At 42.7% G+C, this 23,434-nt stretch overlaps 1 protein-coding gene across 1 annotated transcript in view; it reads left to right on the top strand.

Annotated features, from left to right (window-relative positions):
- The window catches only part of LOC121872311 (regulator of G-protein signaling rgs-2-like), a 187,293-nt gene that overhangs the window by 114,591 nt on the left and 49,268 nt on the right, over positions 1 to 23,434 (top strand). Inside the window, exon 4 of the mRNA XM_042375014.1 lies at positions 10,075 to 10,136. Coding sequence (XP_042230948.1) covers positions 10,075 to 10,136 — 62 coding nt within the window. The remainder of the gene's footprint in view (positions 1 to 10,074; positions 10,137 to 23,434) is intronic.

Here is a 23,434-nt window from a genome sequence, read left to right as displayed (position 1 = left end):
ACACACACACACACACACACACACACACACACACACACACACACACACACACACACAAACACACACACTCACACACACACACACACACACACACACACACACACACACACACACACACACACACACACACACACAATTAAATTACAATACCTTCCTTCCATCTCTCCTGGGGTTCAGGGGTAATATTCTAGCAGGTATGACACACAGCTCCTTTGTTCAGTTCTCCTGGGTGGCACGGAATATTATTACTGGAGTTGTCACGTCTGCTGCACTTACCAACTTCACCTCGGTTTATTGCTGCTGCAGGCTGATTTCGTTCTATTGGAAAATTCTTATATCTAGTTGGCAATAACGTGTAGCAGCTGCGCCATCGCTGAGTGCTCTTCCTCCTCCTCCTCGTCCTAAACATGATAAAACCTCTCCTTCAACTTCTCCTGACTGATGTATCTACATTATTGAACTAAACATTAAAAAGAGTTTGTTAATGGTTCTACTACGATGGTAAACTGTGTAGAGAATAGTACTCTAAAATTTATACGATAAAGACAAAAAAATGCGTCGTAATTTCTATACTTATTATTAAATTAGTTTGCGTAGACGTGGATAGGTTAGGTAATCATGTGTAGAGGTATTATGTAATTTAATATAATTTGCTGACGCCTCCAGATATGTTTGCCCCTTTACCTGTGTGCGTGTTGTGTTTATTCCCTGTGTGGTGTTTCACTTGATCATGATTAGCTGTCCATCTAAACGTTGGCTGGCCAACTATACTAATCTGGTTTACAAGTGATCTTGATACCATGATCTCTTGACGCCTTGGTTGGAGACGAGCTGTAAAATATAGAGTCCGTCTGTGTATCTGTGAATCTGAGTCTATTCAGAAAGGTTCTTGTGTGTATTGGGGGTTTTTTATATTGTTTTTTCATGTCAGATTTTGACTATGACAATATCTTTATGGACTCCCGTGTCTTTTAAGTTCGAGTTCGGAAACCAGTTATAAAAAAAAAACAAGATGGCGTTCATATTGAAAATGTAAAAAAAAAGAAAAAGGTGCCTCCTGACAGGTTTTCGTGTATTTGTAAGGGATGTTTGTCGCACCAGAGTCATATCAAGCGAGCATCTTTAAGGACACCGAGTGCTTGGTTTAGTCGTATGTTCGGGACGCTGTTGTCGATGTCAAAGATGGCTGGAGTGAGAACAATGGGACCAGCTGCTGCCTTGACGAGTTTCTGACCACAAACAGCTGCATTTATGATTATTCTCTTTCCTTCCCTTTCTCCCCCCTCCTCCTCCTCTTCCTGCCCCCCCCCTTTTTCTTGTCCCTATACCCCTCTCCTATCTTTTTTTCGTCCCCACTCTCCCACCCCTTTCTTCATTCCCTCTTTCTTTTCTTCCTCTCCCCATTCCCTCTTTCCCCCCTCCTTCCCCTACTCCTCCTCTTCCTTCATTGTCCCCTCCTCTCTTTGCCCCCTCTTCCACCAACCCCCTCTCCTCTCCCTCTCCCAATTATTGTGTAGTTCGTACGTTCGTTTGTCTCATCCTTCGAGATTTATTTTCCATTCACTAGAATTCGGGAATCACGTATAAATTCCTTAAGTATGTTTGAATCTTCATAAACTTCGACCAATTTTGATTATCAACTTTCTCTCGTCAATAGCTCAGGGAGTTACCTTCCTTTAAGAACTTCAAACAACTTTATGGGCTAAAACTTTCGTCTACATGTTGACCTGCGAGCCAACCAAACACCTGCTAGTTCTACACGCACCCACCCCTCACCCACACACACACCCCACACACACACACACACACACACACACACACACACACACACACCTGTATAATATCCCAGTAGCCAAACCTTCCTTACCGTATCTCAATAGCTAAGGCTAACACTGCAGTATATCTCTTTGTCTACTACCACAACAGTGAAGTCTCAGTTGATTAGTTAGAGGCTCCTCAGTCTTAGGAGAACGTTTACTGAGATTACTTACTGTTATTTCTTTGTTGAGGTTAATGGCTGTCTTTGTATTTTGTTTATAAAGCATTAATTAAATATTGAAATTGTAAGGCTTAATTGTAAAGACACAGGCATGTATTACGTTCGAAATTTTAATATAATTGTTATCGAATATATCTACTGGATTGACGTTACTGAAGACTGAACAATGTACGAGCAGTTGTTGTTTAGGTTCAAGTCACACACTCATAAGTGTTACCTCATGACACTGGGTCAGTGGTTCACAAGCTGCGGCCTCTACAGTGTCTGGGGAGATGCAGGACCACTTTGTCTTGTGGTCACTATACCCGACAGTTAGAAAAGATAAAGACAGTCCCAGAGGCCTGTTGACCCACTAGGGACAGTGAACATAAAGCACACTGAATATTAAACCTGAGATACACGAGGCAGCAGTGTGGCCGTTGCTGTCCTCCATCGCCCTCACTTCCCAACTGTAAAGTTAGGGTGTACAGTACGTACCTCTTAACAGCTGGATCAGCTGGGTGTGGCCCGGGCGTGAATGCTATACTCACTGGGCCACCGTACTCCTCGCTCCTGGCTATACTCACTGGGCCACCGTACTCCTCGCTCCTGGCTATACTCACTGGGCCACCGTACTCCTCGCTCTTGGCTATACTCACTGGGCCACCGTACTCCTCGCTCCTGGGTAACGTGAGGCTAATAATGAGAGTGTCGGGCTGGACCCATGTGAAACCCTCTGGTGGTACTACTGGTGGGGCCTGTTGCTATTGCTGGGGTCGTCACCGTCGTGTTGAGGTTGTTGACGTTATCACAGATGTGTTGGCGTTATCACAGTTATGTTGACTTCATCACAGGTATATTGACGTCATTACAGGTATGTTGACGTCATCGCAGGTATATTGACATCATCACAGTTTCATGACGTCATCACAGGTATAGTGACATCATCACAGGTGTGTCGGCAGTGTAAGCAAATACCTCTGTCTGTTAAATACATTTTTTGAGGGGGGTGGTATTTCTTTAACGGCGTAATAAATTGAAAGGGGGCCTTTAGGAATTATTCAATAGTCGTCAGACTTTATGTGAACATTTGTTCAAGAGTGGAGGTACACTTGCTGATGGTGTATATGTTAGGTTCAAAGACCGACAAACGACCACAACGCTTGTCGACGTTTTCAAAATAACCTGAAAGAGTAATTTTGCCTCTTGGGTTTTACCCAAACCTAATGTAACCTAACCTAATTTAAACTAACCTAAACTAATTTAATCTAACCAAACCTAATTTAACTCAACCTAAACAAACCTATTTTAATATAACCTAACCTAACCTACAGAGAAATTTCACGTCCTCATTATTTTCCAAACAACCACAACGCGTTGTGGTTGTTTTCGGTCGTTAAGCCTCACATATATACATTATATTAGTGTGAGCGACGTAGCAGTGTGTGTGGCCGACCTTCACTTGTTCCTGGCCGCTGAGAGCATGAGACGCCGCTACGAGGTGTGATAATTGTGCCCAGTTTGTCTGTTTGTCACTTTTTTATCACTTTAACGTCCATAATTAAGAGTTGATATTTGCTTTATTTCCAGAAGGATCGATGCAATTTACTACTAATAACCGGTAATTTAGGGTCAAAATAATTCTTAGGTAACACCCAAAAATAACCAGTTGCTGTGATCTTGCAAAGTAGAGCTGGAGGCGACTTTTTTTTTCTTTTACTGTGTTACTCTTATCATATCTGTTTTGTTTTTTGTTTTTGAGAGTCAGTTTAATATCCTTTTACGATTTGGGTTCATTAACGTGTGGATGCGGTTTATTTTTCCTCGTTCCTGTGTTCACTCGCTTGGTTGGACCACGAGGTAGCTGTTTACACGTGTATTCGGGCATAAAGTGCGCTGATTGGATCATCCCAACCATGGTGTTCGCTGGTGTCCCTTGTAGTACTCGCCTTTCTCACGTAATGTATCGGATCACGTTAAGATTAGACATCCCAGCTTATTTTACCTGATGATTGAATACCCTAACCTAACCTAACCTAACCTAACCTAACCTAACCTAACCTAACCTAACCTAACCTAACCTAACCTAACATAACCTAACCTAACACCCCTCCCCCATGGTAACGTTAGGGTGTTTAGTCACCAAATAATATTGCTTGGGTTGCCTAATCTGGCCTTCAGTCAATGTATCAATATCAGCCTCATATCATAATACTAGAATTAAACCTCACATAATCTAATCCTTCAAAACAATGTAACCAAATCATAATCTAATAAAACATAAATGAGACCAAACTTAACCTAATCATGTTAACATATCCTAATGAAGGCTAAAATTAATTTGATCTAATAGTGGAATGGCTAGTAGATGACGCCATAATTAACATGGGCCAATCAGTATACGTTTTCCTGTGTATCCATGTTTTTTGGGGGGTAATGGCCTCACACTACAGGGCATTGTTTTAGGACCTGTCTCTTTTTTGCTTGCCATTGTGTGTTAGCGGGTTTGATATAACTTTGTAGGTTTGAACAGCACGTGACAAAATCCTCTGGAGTTAACTTCTGGTGTAAGCTGCGCCAAAATTGACTATGAGACATATTTCAATGCATTTATTTACACATTGATTAAGGGAGAGTTGAGGCCCCTTAGAGTTGTACATAATAAAAAAAAATGTTAGCAGAGACTTATATTTTCTACCAGGTGTTATGTGGGAGGTGGCGAGCAAGGGGTGTAGTGGGTATCCCCTCAAATAGTGTGTAATTAACCTTACTCCACCGCCAACTGATGAAAGACAACAACTGGATCATTGATTATCATATTAAACTAAGATGATTTATTGACCACCAAACTAAGATGATTCATTGACCACTAAACTAAGATGATTCATTGACCACCAACTAAGATGATTCATTGACCACTAAACTAAGATGATTCATTGACCACCAAATAAAAATGATTCATTGACCACCAAACTAAAATGATTCATTGACCACCAAACTAAGATGATTCATTGACCACCAAACTAAGATGATTCATTGACCACCAAACTAAGATGACTCATTGACCACCAAACTAAGATGATTCATTGACCACCAAACTAAGATGATTCATTGACCACCAAACTAAGATGATTCATTGACCACCAAACTATATGTGTGTGTGTGTGTGTGTGTGTGTGTGTGTGTGTGTGTGTGTGTGTGTGTGTGTGTGTGTGTGTGTGTGTGTGTGTGTGTGTGTGTGTGTGTGTAAGTTTTTTGTGTGTGTATTAGTAAATTCATTCGTGTTTCAGTATCTTTGTGTGTGTCCAAAGTAACTGGAAAATAGGTTTGCTGATTTGTATCAAACTTGATAAGCTTCATCAACTTATGACAGAGTCGTTAATACTCAAGAGACGCGTCTGTTTACTCCTAAAGGTTGAAGGTGTTTCTGCTAGTGAACTCCTTCTGTGTTCTGCAGTAGTGACCGGGACGTAGCCAGTTATATCAAGGCGACTCATTGTTAATAGAGATGGATGGTATATTGTGTCAGGATGGTGGTGTTATGTCTTGTGGTGGATCCTGGGACACGAGGGTGGATCCTGTGAAACTATGGTGGATCCTAGGACATGAGGGTGGATCCTGGGACACCGGGGTGGTCTAGAATATGACGGTGGATCCTGGGACATGAGTGGATCCTGGGACACGGGTGGATCCTAGAACATGAGGTGGATTCTAGGATACAGGGGGTGGATCCTGGGGCACTGGGGTGGATCCTAGAACATGAGGGTGGATCTTGGGACACGAAGGTGGATCCTGGGACACCGGAGTGGATCACAACATGGTGGATCCTGGGACACAGGTGGATCCTGGGACACCGGAGTGGATCCTAACATGAGGGTGGATCCTGGGACACGAGTGTGAATCCTAGGACACGAGATTGGATACTGGGACACGAGATGGATCCTGGGACATATGTGATGACGCTGGGACATGAGGGGAAGTGACTCTAAGACATCTGCTGCATATGTCGAGATGATGGTGGAGGTGGTGCAGCTGTGTTGTGGTGGTGCAGCTGTGTTGTGGTGGTGCAGCTGTGTTGTGGTGGTGCAGCTGTGTTGTGGTGGTGCAGCTGTGTTGTGGTGGTGCAGCTGTGCCTGGTGTGTTGCGTTGAAGGTTAATTCTCAAGTACAAGCACATACTCGCAATTCACGTATAGAAACATTACAATGCCCTCACCAGCACACAACGGTAATACAACACAGTTTATGAACGGTAATACAACACAGCTTATGGACGGTAATAGAACACTACTTATGGACGGTAATACAACACAGCTTATGGACGGTAATACAACACAGCTTATGGACGGTAATACAACACAGCTTATGAACGGTAATACAACACAGCTTATGAACGGTAATACAACACAGCTTATGAACGGTAATACAACACAGCTTATGGACGGTAATATAACACAGCTTATGGACGGTAATATAACACAGCTTATGGACGGTAATATAACACAGTTTATGAACGGTAATACAACACAGCTTATGAACGGTAATACAACACAGCTTATGGACGGTAATACAACACAGCTTATGGACGGTAATATAACACTACTTATGGACGGTAATAAAACACAGTTTATGAACGGTAATACAGCACAGCTTATGGACGGTAATATAACACAGCTTATGAACGGTAATACAGCACAGCTTATGGACGGTAATATAACACAGCTTATGAACGGTAATACAACACAGCTTATGGACGGTAATAAAACACAGCTTATGGACGGTAATACAACACTACTTATGGACGGTAATAAAACACAGTTTATGAACGGTAATACAACACAGATTATGAACGGTAATACAACACAGCTTATTGACGGTAATACAACACAGTTTATGAACGGTAATACAACACAGATTATGAACGGTAATACAGCACAGCTTATGACCGTTTATTTTTTGATGAGAAATAACTTGGTTGATTTTTTAATTCCGCCTCAGTGATTGGGAAGGGTGATAAGTGTTTGACCTACGACCCATCATCATCTTCAGTGTAGGAGGAGGAAGAGAAGGGAGAGGAAGAAGGGCAACGTTAGTCTATGTGTATCGGTGGCTGTGTTGAAATCCTTTAAGATATGGCCATGCACCTCCTCCATCTGGGCTTCCTACCTGGGTGTGTCTTAATGCGTGCCGTGAGAGCTATTGTCCAGTTTACGAGCAGTACCAACACACATTCCGGGTCTGCCTGTGTGACCTCCCTGGTGTGCCTCAACCATAACAGTACATCTACCCAGTTAACTAATTACTACTTCCTCGTAAACATTGTGTATATATCTGCTGGAGGTGAGGAAGCTGCACCTGGTGTTCTGGGAAGGGTGACATGAAGACCGCAAGAGGCTGATTTAGATATATTTGATACTAGACCATTGTTCCTACTTTGTATAAAGATGTAGAATACGAAAGGCGATTGGTTTTTACTCTGCACAAACATGGAGGACTACTTAGGAATTATTAATCAGAGCCAGACCAAGTTTATTACATAACACCTTAACATCATCTCAAGATTTGGTTATATTCCTGTGTCCATAACAATTCAAGGTCACTGGAGGGTCAAAGGTTAAAATGAGTTGATCAGCAAAATATATAAACTGTCGTAGTTATATCCAGACCAAATTTGGCGTGTAGGTAACTGATGTTACTTTAAAATCTTATTACATTAAAAGTGTTGTCAGCCTAAGGAGGCCAAAAGAGAAAAACATTCTCCACATTATATACCTGAACAATATAACCAACCATAATGATATTTGAAGGCATGTTGCATCTTAATGAAACAATGTCGAGAAGACCAATTTCAGTTCACAAGTTAAAAGTCTGCGTCACAAGAAAGTCAAATGTCAAATCCTTACCCTAAGAATTTTTGTAAGATCTCTCGGTTGTCTGTAATGAAATTTTGAAGGATGAGTGATCTTAACGAGACTGGACTGTAAAGACCAATATCACTTGACCTGCGACTTTTCCAAATGACTTTAGTATTATAAATGATCCTACAGTGTTCCAAATGCCTGTATCTTAACCTTAACGACCTTATAATTATCAATATGATTATAGTGATCCAAATGACTCTATAGTGATACAACTGATTTTGCATTATTCAAATGATTTTATAATGAATCAGATAATTCTATAGTGATTCAGATGATACGCTAACCAGCCACACACACACACCAGAGGCAACAGACACAGAGGTAGATAGAGGATGACATTGATCATTTCTCCGAGGTTTACTTGCATACTTATTTCCAGGCCTCAGATGTCGAGTGCCTGATTATCACAAAATGTAAATAATAGAGAGAGAGAAAGAGAGAGAGAGAGAGAGCATGAACGTGTGGGCGTCTCGTAAACTGTTTATCCACGCCATCATTAAAAATCTTCAAGGGCTAACTCGATACGTCCCTCCGTAAAATCCGTAATCAGATTGGCAATATTGGTTTATGTTGGCTGGAGCAGTGACAACCTGGGTGGTTACCAGAATGACGCCTATGAAACTCAACCACACATCTAGCTTCGGGAAGAAAGATTAGGGGGGCATATGGTAAGAGGAGCTCATAGAAGAAGAGCTCATGGTAAGAAGAACCCATAGAAGAGCCCACGGTAAGAGGAACCCCTAGAAGTAGAGCCCACGGTAAGAGGAACCCATAGAAGTAGAGCCCACGGTAAGAGGAACCCATAGAAGAAGAGCCCACGGTAAGAAGAACCCATAGAAGAGCCCACGGTAAAATAACTTATAGAAGAACCCACGGTAAGAGGAGCTCATAGAAGAAGAGCTCATGGTAAGAAGAACCCATAGAAGAGCCCACGGTAAGAGGAACCCCTAGAAGTAGAGCCCACGGTAAGAGGAACCCATAGAAGTAGAGCCCACGGTAAGAGGAACCCATAGAAGTAGAGCCCACGGTAAGAGGAACCCATAGAAGTAGAACCCATGGTAAGAGGAACCCACAGAAGAAGAGCCCAGAGGAAGAGGAACCATAGAAGAGCCCATTAGTAGGTAGTAGGCAGCTACCAATCAGGGAAGTACTACCGCCTGGGAAGATATTGAAGCATAATGTATTGTCTAATGGTAGACCCTGCTATATGGCATCACGAAAATTGTGACCAAGTCCCAGGTTGCTCATCTGACTTGCCTCATTTACACACACAATTGCAGGGTCTCAATTGTTTCTTTACCATTGACAACACAACACATATATATTGTTTCTCACTCTTGATTTTTTTCTTTATGGTTCTTTTATTATTATTATTATTATTATTATTATTATTATTATTATTATTATTATTATTATTATTATTATTATTTTTATTTTTGTATTTTTTTAATTTTACTCATCTGAATTATTATTATTATTATTATTATTATTATTATTATTATTATTATTATTATTATTATTATTATTATTATTATAATTATTATTATTATTATTATTATTATTATTACTACATTTTCGCCCCCCAGTCCCCGATGTGGGTCAGTGACCGGTGCGCGGGCTAATCCCGTAAAAAGAAGGAACCCAAAGACGAAGAGCCCAATGGTAAGAAGAACTGATACAAGAGCCCACTGTAAGAAGAACCCATAGAAGAAGAGCCCACGGTAAGAGGAACCCATAGAAGAGCCCACGGTAAAAAATTAACTTATAGAAGAACCCACGGTAAGAGGAACTCATAGAAGAAGAGCCCACGGTAAGATGAACCCATGAGAAGAAGAGCCCACGGTAAGAGGAACCCACAGAAGAAGAGTCCACGGGAAGAGGAACCATAGAAGAGCCCATTGTAAAAGGAACCCAAAGAAGAAGAGCCCACGGTAAGAAGAACCGATACAAGAGCCCACTGTAAGAGGAACACATAGAAGAAGAGCCCACGGTAAGAGGAACCCACAGAAGAGCCCGCGGTAAGAAGAACCGATACAAGAGCCCATCAAGAGGAACACATAGAAGAAGAGCCCACGGTAAGAGGAACCCATAGAATCGACACCTGCAGGTAAACTTGTGAGGGAATCTTTCGTCAGTGTTCACTTGTGTTAATAATTGTTTTCTTTCTTTGTTTCAGGCCGACGATAGAAGAAATACGAGCGTGGAGCGACTCCTTCGATAGATTAATGAAATGTTCTAGTAAGTGAAGCCCAAAGCTTTTTATTCAAGCAAGTGAAGCCCAATACTTTTTATTCTTGTAAGTGAAACCCAATACTTTTTATTCTTGTAAGTGAAGCCCAATACTTTTTATTCTTGTAAGTGAAGCCCAATACTTTTTATTCTTGTAAGTGAAGCCCAATACTTTTTATCCTTGTCAGTGAAGCTCTTACCTTTTTATTCTTGTAAGTGAAGCCCAATACATTTTATTCTTGTAAGTGAAGCCAACACTTTTTTTTTTGTAAGTGAAGCCAGTACTTTTATTCAAGTTAATGAATCTCAGTACCTTTTGGCTGTTCTTGTAAGTGAAACCCTGTAATTTTTTATCCAAGTAATTGAAGTCCAGTACTTTTTGTTCTTGTAAGTGAAGCCCAGTACTTTATTCAAGTAAGTGAATCCAGAGTACCATTTTGTTGTGCCTGTAAGTGAAACCCATTTTTTATCCAAATAAGTGAAGCCAAGTACTTTTTATTCAAGTAAGTGAATCTCATTACTTTTTGGCTGTTCTTGTAAGTGAAGCCCCAGTACTTATTTATTGTTTTGTTGTTATTGTAAATTAATCCCTGTACTTTTAGTTGTTCTTGAGTGAAGCCCAGTACTTTTTGCTGTTAATGTAAGAAAAGCCCAGTCCAAGTAAGTGAAGCCTTGATCTTTTGTTGTTCTTAAAGTGAAGCCTTGCACTTATATGTTGTTCTTATAAGTGAAGCCCAGTACTTCTTTGGTGTTCTTGTAAGTGAAGCCCAGTACTTCTTTGGTGTTCTTGTAGGTGGAAGCCCAGTACTTCTTTGGTGTTCTTGTAAGTGAAGCCCAGTACTTCTTTGGTGTTCTTGTAAGTGAAGCCCAGTACTTCTTTGGTGTTCTTGTAAGTGAAGCCCAGTACTTCTTGGTTCTTGTAAGTGAAACCCAGTCCAAGTAAGGCTTGACCTTTTGTTGTTTCTGTAAGTGAAGCCGTACAGTATACTTTCGTCGTTGCTCTTGTAAGTAAAATGCGGTACTTATTTATCTAACAAGCACAGTATTTTTTGTTGCTCTTATAAGTGAAACACAGTACACACCCACACTGTTCTAATATATGAAATTCAAAACTCAGTCCCTCATTCAGTCAGAGTTAATCACCTGAGATACCTTGAGTAATGACTCACCACCACTGCCACCACACTGCCACAGCTTTTTATCACCGATCAGACACACGCAAGGAATCTGTCTGTGACCTTTATATTGATTTATCTGAGATGTAGTACTGGTCGATGAAGCCACAGTGTGTGTGTGTGTGTGTGTGTGTGTGTGTGTGTGTGTGTGTGTGTGCGAACTTATGAAACTTAAACGCTAGTTATGTAACATTCACTGCTGTTGTTGTTTAGAAGCATGAAGTAAAGGGAAATGCATGCACTCACACACACACACACACACACACACACACACACACACACACACACACACACACACACACACACACACTTCATGACCTGTCTCACACCACCTACACAACAGATAGGTAAAGCACAACGCCACAGGCAAGCTTACTTATGAAGTGACGCCCACAAGTATCCAGGTTCATTATCAGTAATATGATTTTATGGGAAGAAAATCGTGAAATATGAAAGCACTTTTTTCAAAATTTAATTGAAAATATAAACCAACGTAAAAAGTGTTCGGGTTTTGCGATGGTGGGTGATGACGTCACGAGAGGGAGGGGGAGGAGAGTGCGAGTTGAAAATCAGCTTCAAAATAGATTACATTTTATAACACATAAACTCCATTGCTGGAAGATAATTGCAATAAATTTATCTAGAGTAAGAGTTAGCAATTACATAATGATAGTATATTACAGAAGCAAACTTAATACTCTTTTATTAAATATATTAGAACGTGTTTAACGACTCACGGCTTTAATTTATTGTACATTATTTTTAGGTTGTAGTATATTACTTTTCTTACAACATGAAAAGGTAAATGATTTTTACTTACCTGTAACAAAATTGAAGCAAACTGACTCTGCTGCCTTAACGGGTACCAGGAGTTGTTTACCAGTCGCTACTAACGTCACCCTGAAAGCCAGTGTGGGAGACTACGTTAGTGGCTTTTCTCCCAAAAGGTTTGACATTAGACTGTACTGAAGTACGAAAGAAAATGTTACGATTATTGTTGAAAAAAAAAGTGTTTTACCCGACCTTTATAACACACACACACACACACACACACACACACACACACACATGACACAAGATGAAGGCCACAAGGCCATCAACCTCAGTTCGCAAAGTCCTTACCGACACGCACTACTACTATGGTACCGCCTGAGCCACCCAGCCACCTACCTTGGCACCCACACACTACCAGGACTCAAGATAAACATTTTGACATGGACTTATGACTCCACCTGTCAGTGTAAGGCAGGAGTCTTGCCACTCTTCAACGCCTTCAATAGAGTCTTAACCTAATGATCAGATCAACACCATCATCGTGACCTTGTGTCCACCTAATCATGCAAACCTTGACCTCGTGGCACTAAACAAAGCACCTGACACGAGTACCTAACCTAACCTAACCTAACCTTAACAGTAATCTTATACTTTACAAATAAGGTTATATTGACCTTATAAACAAGTAAACTGGTTCGCTTGACCTTCGAGTTACCACGTGCAATTGTGGATCTTGTTTCAATTTTGTCAGAATAATGTTGCAGTAAATTATGTACAGTACATGGCAAATACTCGTCCAGTTGCATCACCTGAAGATTAACCCCAGCGAGGACATAACACAGGGAGGAACATGACACAGGAGGAACATGACACAGCGAGGAACATGACACAGGGAGGGAATGCCACCCTGGACCTCATCATGACTGATCTCGGCAACCACTACCTTCCCTCCCAGCCGCTGCCTCCCATGGGGCGGAGCACCCACCTGTTTCTACTGTGGTCATACACCTACCATCTCACGACCGCCAGTTGTCACCAGGACTTACCGACCTACCCCTGACTCTGCTATGAAGTGTTTCGGACAATGGGTGACCCGGTACCCCTGGACGATGTGCAGAACAAGTGGGATAATTACCTGGACACTATCACCAAAGCCTACCACCACTTCTTTCCAGTCAAGACACTGAGGATTCACCTCGATGATGTCCCGTGGATTACACCCAGTATCAAAAGACTAATTGAGCTGTGCAACAAGGCATACTACACCAACAACCGCCTGTACAAAAGTCTATGTAACCAGGTCATCAGGGAAATCAAGTCTGCCAAGAAGTCTTATTATCCCAGGAAAGTGCACAGCCTCAAGGAGGTCGGCATCGGTCAATGGTACTCTAAGGTAAAAGATCTCTGTGGTCTTAACCGTCAGTCTCCCACATTTCCTTTTATCTCTCTCATTTACCAAGTGAGGAGGCAGCTGAGACAATAACCACTTTGCTACCATTTGTCATACCCTACCCAGTCTTGACCTCACTCTCCTCCCTGCCTACTTACCTTCCCCCTCCCCCCTTCCAGTATTCAATCATTTGAAATTGCCAACAAACTCCTGAAATTTTGGTCCAAACGCTCTACCCTTATATGGTGTAACACTATCACAAATTCACAAATTCAGCTTTGTACTATAGGTCCAGGAATAGATCCCACCAAATTATCACCTCATTACTATAGGGTATATTGAAATTCATGCAGTGGCTTTAATTACAAAATGTATTAACAAACAAGCAAACAATAAACAAGTATACCTGTATGTACAAAAATACTACTCAACCGCGTGACAAAATAACGAACATCAACGTACTGATTAAACACTTATTTAGTCTAGACACTACCCTGAACAACGTATGTTATCCAACACACGTAACTCATAAACAAGTAAGTTATTTATCGTTGAATTCTAAAATGTGACTACCCACAGTCTCACATATAAATCACTATATAATACTTGGTGTTCTTAAAAGTCGAGCAAGGTTAACACGGTATACCATTAGAAATATACAATAGGAGAGGAGATACTTATCTTACAACTGCCAGCCCACTACTAAAACACCGGGCTCTGAGAGGTAAAACTAACCGTGTAGAGGTGGGCGGAGATGACGTCATAACAAAAGACGTTCAACTTGCGAATCCACAAATAGCTATCAAACGCTCACTCATTCATTAATATTCGAGACTCATACATTAAACATTACTTTGTTTTATCTAACACATTGAAACTAATGTTACTACATATCAAGTATAATATATATCTAAATTTTAACTGCTTCAGTGTGTCCACAACGAATCAGTCGAAGTTCATATGCCAACCAGTAATCCATTCAGTGGTTCTTATTCCGACACTCGTAACAGAGCATTTGCTAGTACTGTATTTATCAGTCAATTGATCCACAGCAATTTGGCAATATGAGGACCTCCTCTACATCACACTGCTTAGTTAGTTTCCTGGATTTTCTGCACACAAACCTGAAGAAACGTAAGACATCACTGGCCGTTGCCTTTGTTGACTTCAGGAAGGCTTTTGACCTTGTTGATCACTGCACTGTTATCAACAAGGCCAATGCACTTGGGCTGCCTACCAACCTGGTCTCATGGCTCACTGATTTCCTGATTGAGCGTCGTCAGGCAGTGAGGTACCAGGATTCTGTCTCCACATTCTAACACCTCACCTGAGGTGTTCCCCAGGGGACCAAGATGGGACCACTGTGCTTCCTAATCCTGATCAACGACGCTCTATCGGACACTCCTCACAGGTGGAAGTACATGGATGACTGCACTGTGGGGGTTACAGTGGACAACACCTCACCGGACTACTCATCGCTACAAGGCACCCTGGACAGGCTACAGGCATGGACTACGGAGAACAAGGTCACCATCAATCACACCAAAACCGTAGTCATGCACTTCAATACAATCACCACTCCAGTGCCAGCTCCAGCAGTCACAGTGGGTGCCCATCCTTTCCAGTTCGTGCAGTCTTCCAAACTCCTGGGTGTAACTATAGACCACAAACTAGACTGGAAGGCTCATGTAAACAACACAATCAGGGCAGCCTCGTACCGACTCTACATGCTACGACGACTCAGGTCACTTGGGGCACCCACGCCAGAGCTGAGGACTATCTACAATGCATTTATACTCCCCAAATTAACGTATGCGTCACCAGCCTGGTCGTCTTCTCTCAACTCTACCCGACAACGTCAGATAGAGAAGGTACAGAAGAGGGCCTGCAGAATCATGCTCGGCGCAAACCACTCCGGCTACAACAACGCTCTCTCCACCCTGGAAATGCCATATCTCAGTGACCTCCACCACCACGCACTAGCAGGGTTTGGCAGTGGACTACTGCACCATCCTCGTCATCGCCACTTACTGCCACCAGCAGTCCCCCACCCACCTCGCGCAGTCCGCCACGACAACAAAATTCAGCCCATAAGAGCCCGCACTGATAGATATAAGAACAGCACCATTCCATCTATTGTTAAAATAATAAACAGCTCCTGATTTATGTACTGTACAGCCCTGTAAATGTATTCAACGTATATTATTATGTCAAAATCACATGTAAGTTTGTATATTTTCAGCCACAGGCTGCAACTCTATTAATAAACCGTTTATTATTATTATTATTATTATTATTATTTTTAACATGACACAGCGAGGAACGTGACACAGGGAGGAACATGACACAGCAAGGAACATGGCACAGGGAGGAACATGAAACAAGGAGGACATGACACAGGGAGGAACATTACACAGGGAGGAACATGACACAGGGAGGAACATGACACAGGAAGGAACATGACACAAGGAAAAACATGACACAGGGAGGAACATGACACTGGGAGGAACATGACACAGGAGGAACGTGACAAGGCGAACATGACACTGGGAGGAAATGACACAGGGAGGAACATGACACTGGGAGGAAACATGACACTGGGAGGAACATGACATCGGAGGAACATGACACTGGGAGGAACGTGACAATGGGCGGAACATGACACTGGGAGGAAAATGACACAGGGAGGAACATGACACTGGGAGGAACATGACACTGGGAGGAACATGACACTGAGGAACGACACTGGGAGAACATGACACAGGGAGGAACATGGCACAGGAGGAGGAATGACACTGGGAGGAACATGACACAGGAGGAACATGGCACAGGGAGAGGAACATGCCACTGGGAGGAACGTGACACTGGGAGGAACATGACACACATGACCCAGGAAAGGAACAAGGCACAGGAAGGAACATGAAGATGAAAGAGGGAATGAAATACATCCATAAATAAGGAAAGAAGGAAGGAATGAAGAAAGAGAAAGAAGGGTGTCGAGCAGGAGAGTGGAACACATTGGGTCACAGGTGAAGGAAATGACGTCCACACCATGATAGTTCCACCTGTGTTGAGAATTAATTAAGCAGTGTGGGCCGCAGCCTCTACACACACACACACAACCCCCGTACACACACAATCCCTGTACACACACACACACACATACACAAACATATATATATATATACAAAAACCCCATACACACACATTACCTTCACAACCTCCATACACACACGCACAATCCCCCCCCCAACTCCCCATACACACACACATACACAGCTTCCATACAATGTCAAACTCAACCTAGCACCCCACACATACATGCAAATACACACACGCATACACACAGACATACATACACAGACAAATACATATATACATGCACACACACATATAGTGGTTACCCCTTGTGCTTGAAGATGACCGGCCCAAGGGCCACCTGTAGGCATGGAATTGTTTAAGGTGTAGAGCTGTCGCCAACACAACAACCACACCCCAAGTTAACGAGCTGTATGACCCAGTGTCAAAGAATAGTCCGAGTAAACGTGACAGCTCGTTAACTGCAATGGCTAATAATTACCTCGAAACACGATCTGCAAATCGATTATCATCCAGGTTAGCCATTACTGCTGGGTAGACAGAGACAAATTGCGTAAAGAAACTTGCCCTATAGTTTCACTTTGCCCGGGGATCGAACCCGGGTCCACTCGCTTGCGAGGCGAGCATGCTGAGCATTACACCACAGGTCGCCAACACACACACACACACACACACACACACCCACACATCAAAAGTAGAAGAAAAAGAAGGAGGAAGGGGAGACGGATAAAAAGAGAAAGAGGAGAGTTGAGAAAGATGAGACCTTTGTATGTATAAAGGTCTCATTTTCACACCTCTCCTGTTTCTCTTCCTATCCGTCTCCCCTTCCTCCTTCTTTTTCTTCTACTTTTGATGTGTGTGTGTGTGAATTGATGTCATGTTTAGGTGGGTGTCACGTTATAAATATTAGTACTGACTATGACTTGGTCCAGTATTGGTTGACCTGCAGAACACAACAGACATTCGGTTATATATCTGTCCGCAGGCTGTGACCTACTTTCTATTGACCTGTACTGCACTGATGTCATGGAGTCTATATTTGTACACATTAAAGATGAGGGTGTAAAGCTGTTGTGTGTGTGAAATATTATAGATACGGGTTACTATGAGAAACAGATCAACTGAAAATTAAATTCCCACATTATTTCACTTTAAGATTGACCACCCTAACACTAACTTAATCTGACATAATTAATCCTACTGTAACATAATCTAATTTAACCATAACCTAATATAATATAACCTATCCCAACGTAGCATAACATAACATAACACAACACAGCGCAACGTAACCTAACGTAGCATAACTTAACGTAACGTAACGTAACATAACATAAAATAACAAAGTACCGTAACGTAACGTAACAAACATAACATAACATAACATAACATAACATAACATAACATAACTCTCCCAGGTAACGTGAGAGTGTTTGATCATCAGTTGAAATAAACTCGTTCGAAATACACCAGATACTTGTTTGTAGTACAGTAGTAAATCAGCGGAAGGATTTTCGGAGCTTAAAACTATATGTCAAGACGAACACGAACTTAACATTATTTACCATGACGAAGAGGATGACCCCAGGTACAGTTAGGGACAAAGTTCGCTCCCAGTGATGAAATTGAGTCACGGGAATCAGTCTCCGAATTGACTTACCCTGACTGTTTCATCTCATTTGGGGTCGATGCTACTTCATTTTGGGCTAGAGCGAACTTTTGACACCGGATACGTTCTCTGTGCAGGCGAACAGAAAATCCCTTGAAGACAGTGGTTAGTAAAAACGTGTGTTATTATTAATGATTTCTTGGTTTTTAATTTGTCTTGGTGGCGGGGGGAAGAAAGTCGATAGTTTGTTTAATGTGTCTATTGATCCTGGTGAGTTTGATCTTCCTGGCTCCAATGTTAGTACAGGAGGAAAGTGGAGTGTCTGGAGAGCTGTCATGATCAGAGGGTCCTTCCTCCCTTCCTTCCTTCCTTCATTCATTCATTATCTATTTCCTTCATTCCTTCCTTACGTCTTTCCTTTCACAACATCCCTATTTTCCTTACTTCCTTTCTTTCCTTCCGTCACTCCCATTAATCCATCTATCTTCCTTCTTTTCCTTCCTTCCTTCCATCCCACCAATGAAACCAACTTCCTTCTTTCCTTCTATCCATGGCTCCTCCTCCTCCTCCTCCTTCCTCCTCCAACAGCAGTCAAGGAAGACCATGTTGAGGTGACTGGCAGGCAGGCAGGCAGGCAGGCTGGCAGGCAGACGTTCACAGCAGGCAGGTCTTGCGTTTCATTTCTAATTTGGGAAGTCCTCACAACAGGAAGCAATTTTGGCGTTCTTCAGGTGATTTACTGAAGAGGTGAGTACGAGAGAGTTATTCCTTCTGGGTGGTGTACTTAGCAATGGAAAATTAATGAGCTAAGTATCCCATCAGTGAGTTAATTATTTCCCCAGGTGTAGAAAATGAGTTAATTAGTCCCATTTGAGGTAGTTTTTTGTTGTTTTTTGTTTTTTATTCTGAAGTGAGTTTGGTGGAATAACTTAATATAGTTATTTAGTTACCCCAAAAATCAATGAAGGAATATATATATTTTAGCTGCGTTTAACAGTTCAATGAACCCCTATTTTGAGTGATTAACTGACGAACTGACTCACTCACTCACACACTCACTCACTGAATGAATGAGTGAATGACTGACTGTTATCATTTTCTCCAACTAACCGTTTAACTGAGTGACCGCTGCACTGTGAGAACTTTTTTGCCTTATCCTCCCACACAGCGCCCCCTCCTTCCCCTCACCTATCACCCCACCCCTCTGCTACACCCCCTTTCCCTCACCTATTTCCCAATCCCTCCCCCCCACAGCCTCCCTTTTCCTCACCTATTTCCCAGACTTTTCCCCACAACCCCCATTCCCCCACTTTACCCCATCCCCCCTCCACATCCCCTTTTCCTCACCTATTTCCCAAACCCTCCCCCACAGCCTCCTTTTCCCTCACCTATTCCTACCTCCCCCAAAACATCCCACACCACTCCTTTCCCCACCTATTTCCTCACCATTTCCTCACCACTCCTTCCCCCACCTATTACCCTATTCCTCCCTCACACCCCTCTCCACACCCCTCTCCACACCCCTCTTCCCCCACTCATCAACAGATCTTGCTAGACATTTAGGATGTGGTTGTTTCTTAAGTGTTACGTCCTTGTTGTCCAGCTCTCGCGCGCGCGCGCGCGCGCGCGTGTGTGTGTGTGTGTGTGTGTGTGTGTGTGTGTGTGTAATAATAATAATGATAATAATAATAATAATAATAATAATAATAATAATAATAATAATAATAATAATAATAATAATAATAATAATAATAATAATAAACGGTTTATTAATAGAGTTGCAGTCGGTGGCCGAAAATATACAAACTTACATGTGATTTAGACATAATAATATATATTCAATACATTTACAGGGCTGTACAGTACATAAATCAGGAGCTGTGTATTATTTTAACAATAGATGGGATGGTGCTGTTCTTATATCTATCAGTGTGGGCTCTTATGGGCTGAATTTTGTTGAAGTGAGGGATTGCGCGAGGTGGGCAGGGGATTGCTGGTGGCAGGAGGTGGCGATGACGAGGATGGTGCAGTAGTCCACTGCCAAACCCTGCTAGTGCGTGGTGGTGGAGGTCATTGAGAGATGGCATTTCCAGGGTGGAGAGAGCATTGTTGTAGCCCGAGTAGTCTGCGCCGAGCATGATTCTGCAGGCCCTCTTCTGTACCTTCTCAAGCTGACGTTGTTGTGTGTGTGTGTGTGTGTGTGTGTGTGTGTGTGTATGTGGCAACATTATGTTAGTGTTAAGGTGCAAGCACTGCTTGCTTCTTTCGCTTTCAGCTACTGCTGCTGGCTAGCCCTCGTGGTGAACAGGGAAGCAACCTTGCAGCGTAAGACTTCCCCTGCCAGTACACAGCCTCTTCATCATCAAGACTCCTGTTTGCCTTCTCGTGGCAACACACGGTAATTGGGTGCCTCGTGGGCCCAGGCTAGACCAGCAGGGGATCTCGGAGTAGCAGTGGGCCCCAGTGGGACGGTGCATTGGCCCACTGGCATGTGGACACGTCCTGGTGCCTACCAACCATTGCCCCGCTGCCTTGCGGATTATCCCAGCATCAGGCAGACAAGCTTACAGAGCTTCAACAAGACCCCAACGGCGGTATAGGTGGAAGAGGTGACCAACATGGGATACCCAACGCCTACACCGGCAGATGAAGGCAATGCAAGATGGACAGTCCATTGCATCTCTCTCTCTCCCCAGTCGTTGCAACTACTTGCACTATTGGATCAGGAAAAGGGAGAGCCAAGATGTGTGGTTGCAGTCTCCACTCTTGCCTCACCACCTAAATCAACTCACGCACAGTCATCATCCAGCTCATCATACTTCTCATCATCATTAAAACCCGTATACCCCCAAAAGTCCTATGGCGACAAACGGGTGGCGACGGGGACAGACAGAGATGACTATCGGGAGTCTCTAGTCACAATTCTGCACATGGACGGCATACATAAGATGGTCGTTTGTTCGACTGAGCAGCCCTTTCCAGGAGCTAGAAAAGGTGCCCAAAACATAACTCACCCCACATGGGGAGGGAGCTAGAAAAGGTGCCCAAAACATAGGCTGCCTAAGAAACCAACCTAACTGGGCAACCGCACCCAGTAAGGTCATCTAATGCAGTCGAAAACATAATCATAATCACAGACAAAGCAAAAACAAACTATACAACCTTTTATGGTCGCTGCATGGATTGTCAGGATCCTTCTGAATACTTGCATAAATGAGCATCCTGAAAGAAGAACTGCCTTTGTGGCAAAAGAGATATAACATTGACATCACAGCCATTAGTGAGTCCTGGCTCACAAACGAGGGTCGACTCATAGGACGGGGGTCCAGCTATACCTTCTTCTGGAAGGGTAAGCCTGCTGAGGAGAAAAACCGAATTTATGGACTTGGCTTTGCCATTCGCCAATCAATCCTACATTGCCTAACTGAAATTCCTGTTGGGATCAACGAGCTCCTCATGACTCTCTCTTTTTTTTTTTTTTTTTTTAGGTTAAGGTGGGGAAAGGATGGAAGGCATGCTGGGGCTCAAGGCACAGCCAGGCATGAGGGATAGAGATGTCACAACATATAGTCGTGGAGGGAAAGGTTGGAAAAGCAGTTTGATGAGTTAAACACAGGGGGATGACACCCCTTGTTTTACATATTACAGAGTTTGTTGGCTAACTAAGCTAACCTAGGATTTAGGATGAGGTTGCACAATGGTTACTTTAGTAGACAATGACTAGATTGATTTTACAATTCCAAGTTTATTAAAATCCTATACTGTATCACGTTATGGATTCACTAGATTGTGACTTGTGAAATGTGAACTTATATCATCTAAGTTTTAATCTTAGGTGGATCACTGTGGCGGACATAGATGGGTCGCGGGTTGGGTTGTTGTAGTGATGGCAGACTCCGGGGCCACCAGGCGTGGGGTCGCCTTCCGTTGATGTCTTCCCCGCGTAGTTGGTCTGGGCTGTGAGGGTCGTCCAGGAGCTTGTCCCAAACCTTCTTCCCAAGGCGATGGAACCTGACGTTGAGGGCCTCTGTTTTATTTCATAGGTGGTTGGTTTCCACTGTCTCCTGGTAGGGTGGCGCTTGGCCACTGGCTGACCTCAAACACTTGTTTTGGAAACTCTGTAGTTGTTGTAGTCTAGTCTTCCCGAGTGTGACGAGTGGTATATGTGGGTACTCCAACACAGGCCTCACCAGCGCCTTGTACAGGTGAACTTGTATCTTCTCAGGCATCAGTTTAAAACGTTTTAATTTGGCTGCGGCGACTTTGGCTTTATTTAATCTGTCCTTCACGTGGGAAATGATGCCCGTCCGAGAGATGATGAGGCCGAGCAACCTGCCCTGTTTAGAGTACTCAATCTCTTCGTCGTCGATCATCAATGGCGCTGGCTTGAATTTGGCTATGGGTATGACCTCGAATTGTGTTTTGTTTGTTTTTATTTTCCATTTATTTTCATACTCCGAGATACCCTCTATTGCCCTAGCAGTGAGTCGCGCCATCCTTGCCGTGAACCTTCCTGGGCTGGTGACGATCTCCGGGTCCCACTGAATCACTCTTGTCATGCCTTCTTCATCAGTGCATATACCAAACACTGGATGCAGAGGATGACAGGAAAGAGGTCTTTTACGCCGATCTTGACAATAATAATAATAATAATAATAATAATAATAATAATAATAATAATAATAATAATAATAATAATAATAATAATAATAATAATAATAATAATAATAATAATAATAATAATAATAATAAAACGGTTTATTGAAAGAGCATGGCTGCCAGAAGGCTGAAAATATCCACTTACATTTTTGGGGAAAGGATCACTGGATTGACAAATAATATATAAGTAACATAAGGGACGTGATTGCTGCCCGTATCATCATCGGGTATGACTTTGCTTGGGAGATTGGTATCCCCACATCCCCTGAGCAACGCTCTTGTGCGTTATGCAGAAGACCCGACAGCCGCACCCTTATTCACTACCTCCTAAGATGTCCCCACACACAACGCTTCCGTGACGCCTGCTGGACCACCACTCCACGACCCCCTGACGGAGACACGATGATCCTCCCAATACTGGCCAGATATTTTGTAAATAATATTAATTATGTGTTAAAGGAACATCCTTCCTTCCTTAGGCTTTAGTAAGCCCCTTTATAATATTTATACTGTATATACTTTTCACACTTGCCAGATGATTCTGGTGTCATTGTACAGGGGTACCTAGTGACAGCACTAGGATCCCGCTTCCTCTATCAAG

The sequence above is a fragment of the Homarus americanus genome, unplaced genomic scaffold, assembly GCF_018991925.1.
Source record: "Homarus americanus isolate GMGI-L3 unplaced genomic scaffold, GMGI_Hamer_2.0 scaffold5589, whole genome shotgun sequence".
NCBI classification, from domain to species: Eukaryota; Metazoa; Arthropoda; class Malacostraca; order Decapoda; family Nephropidae; genus Homarus; species Homarus americanus.
The sequence above is the reverse complement of the archived record's forward strand: the minus strand, read 5'-3'. Positions and strand labels throughout refer to the sequence as shown.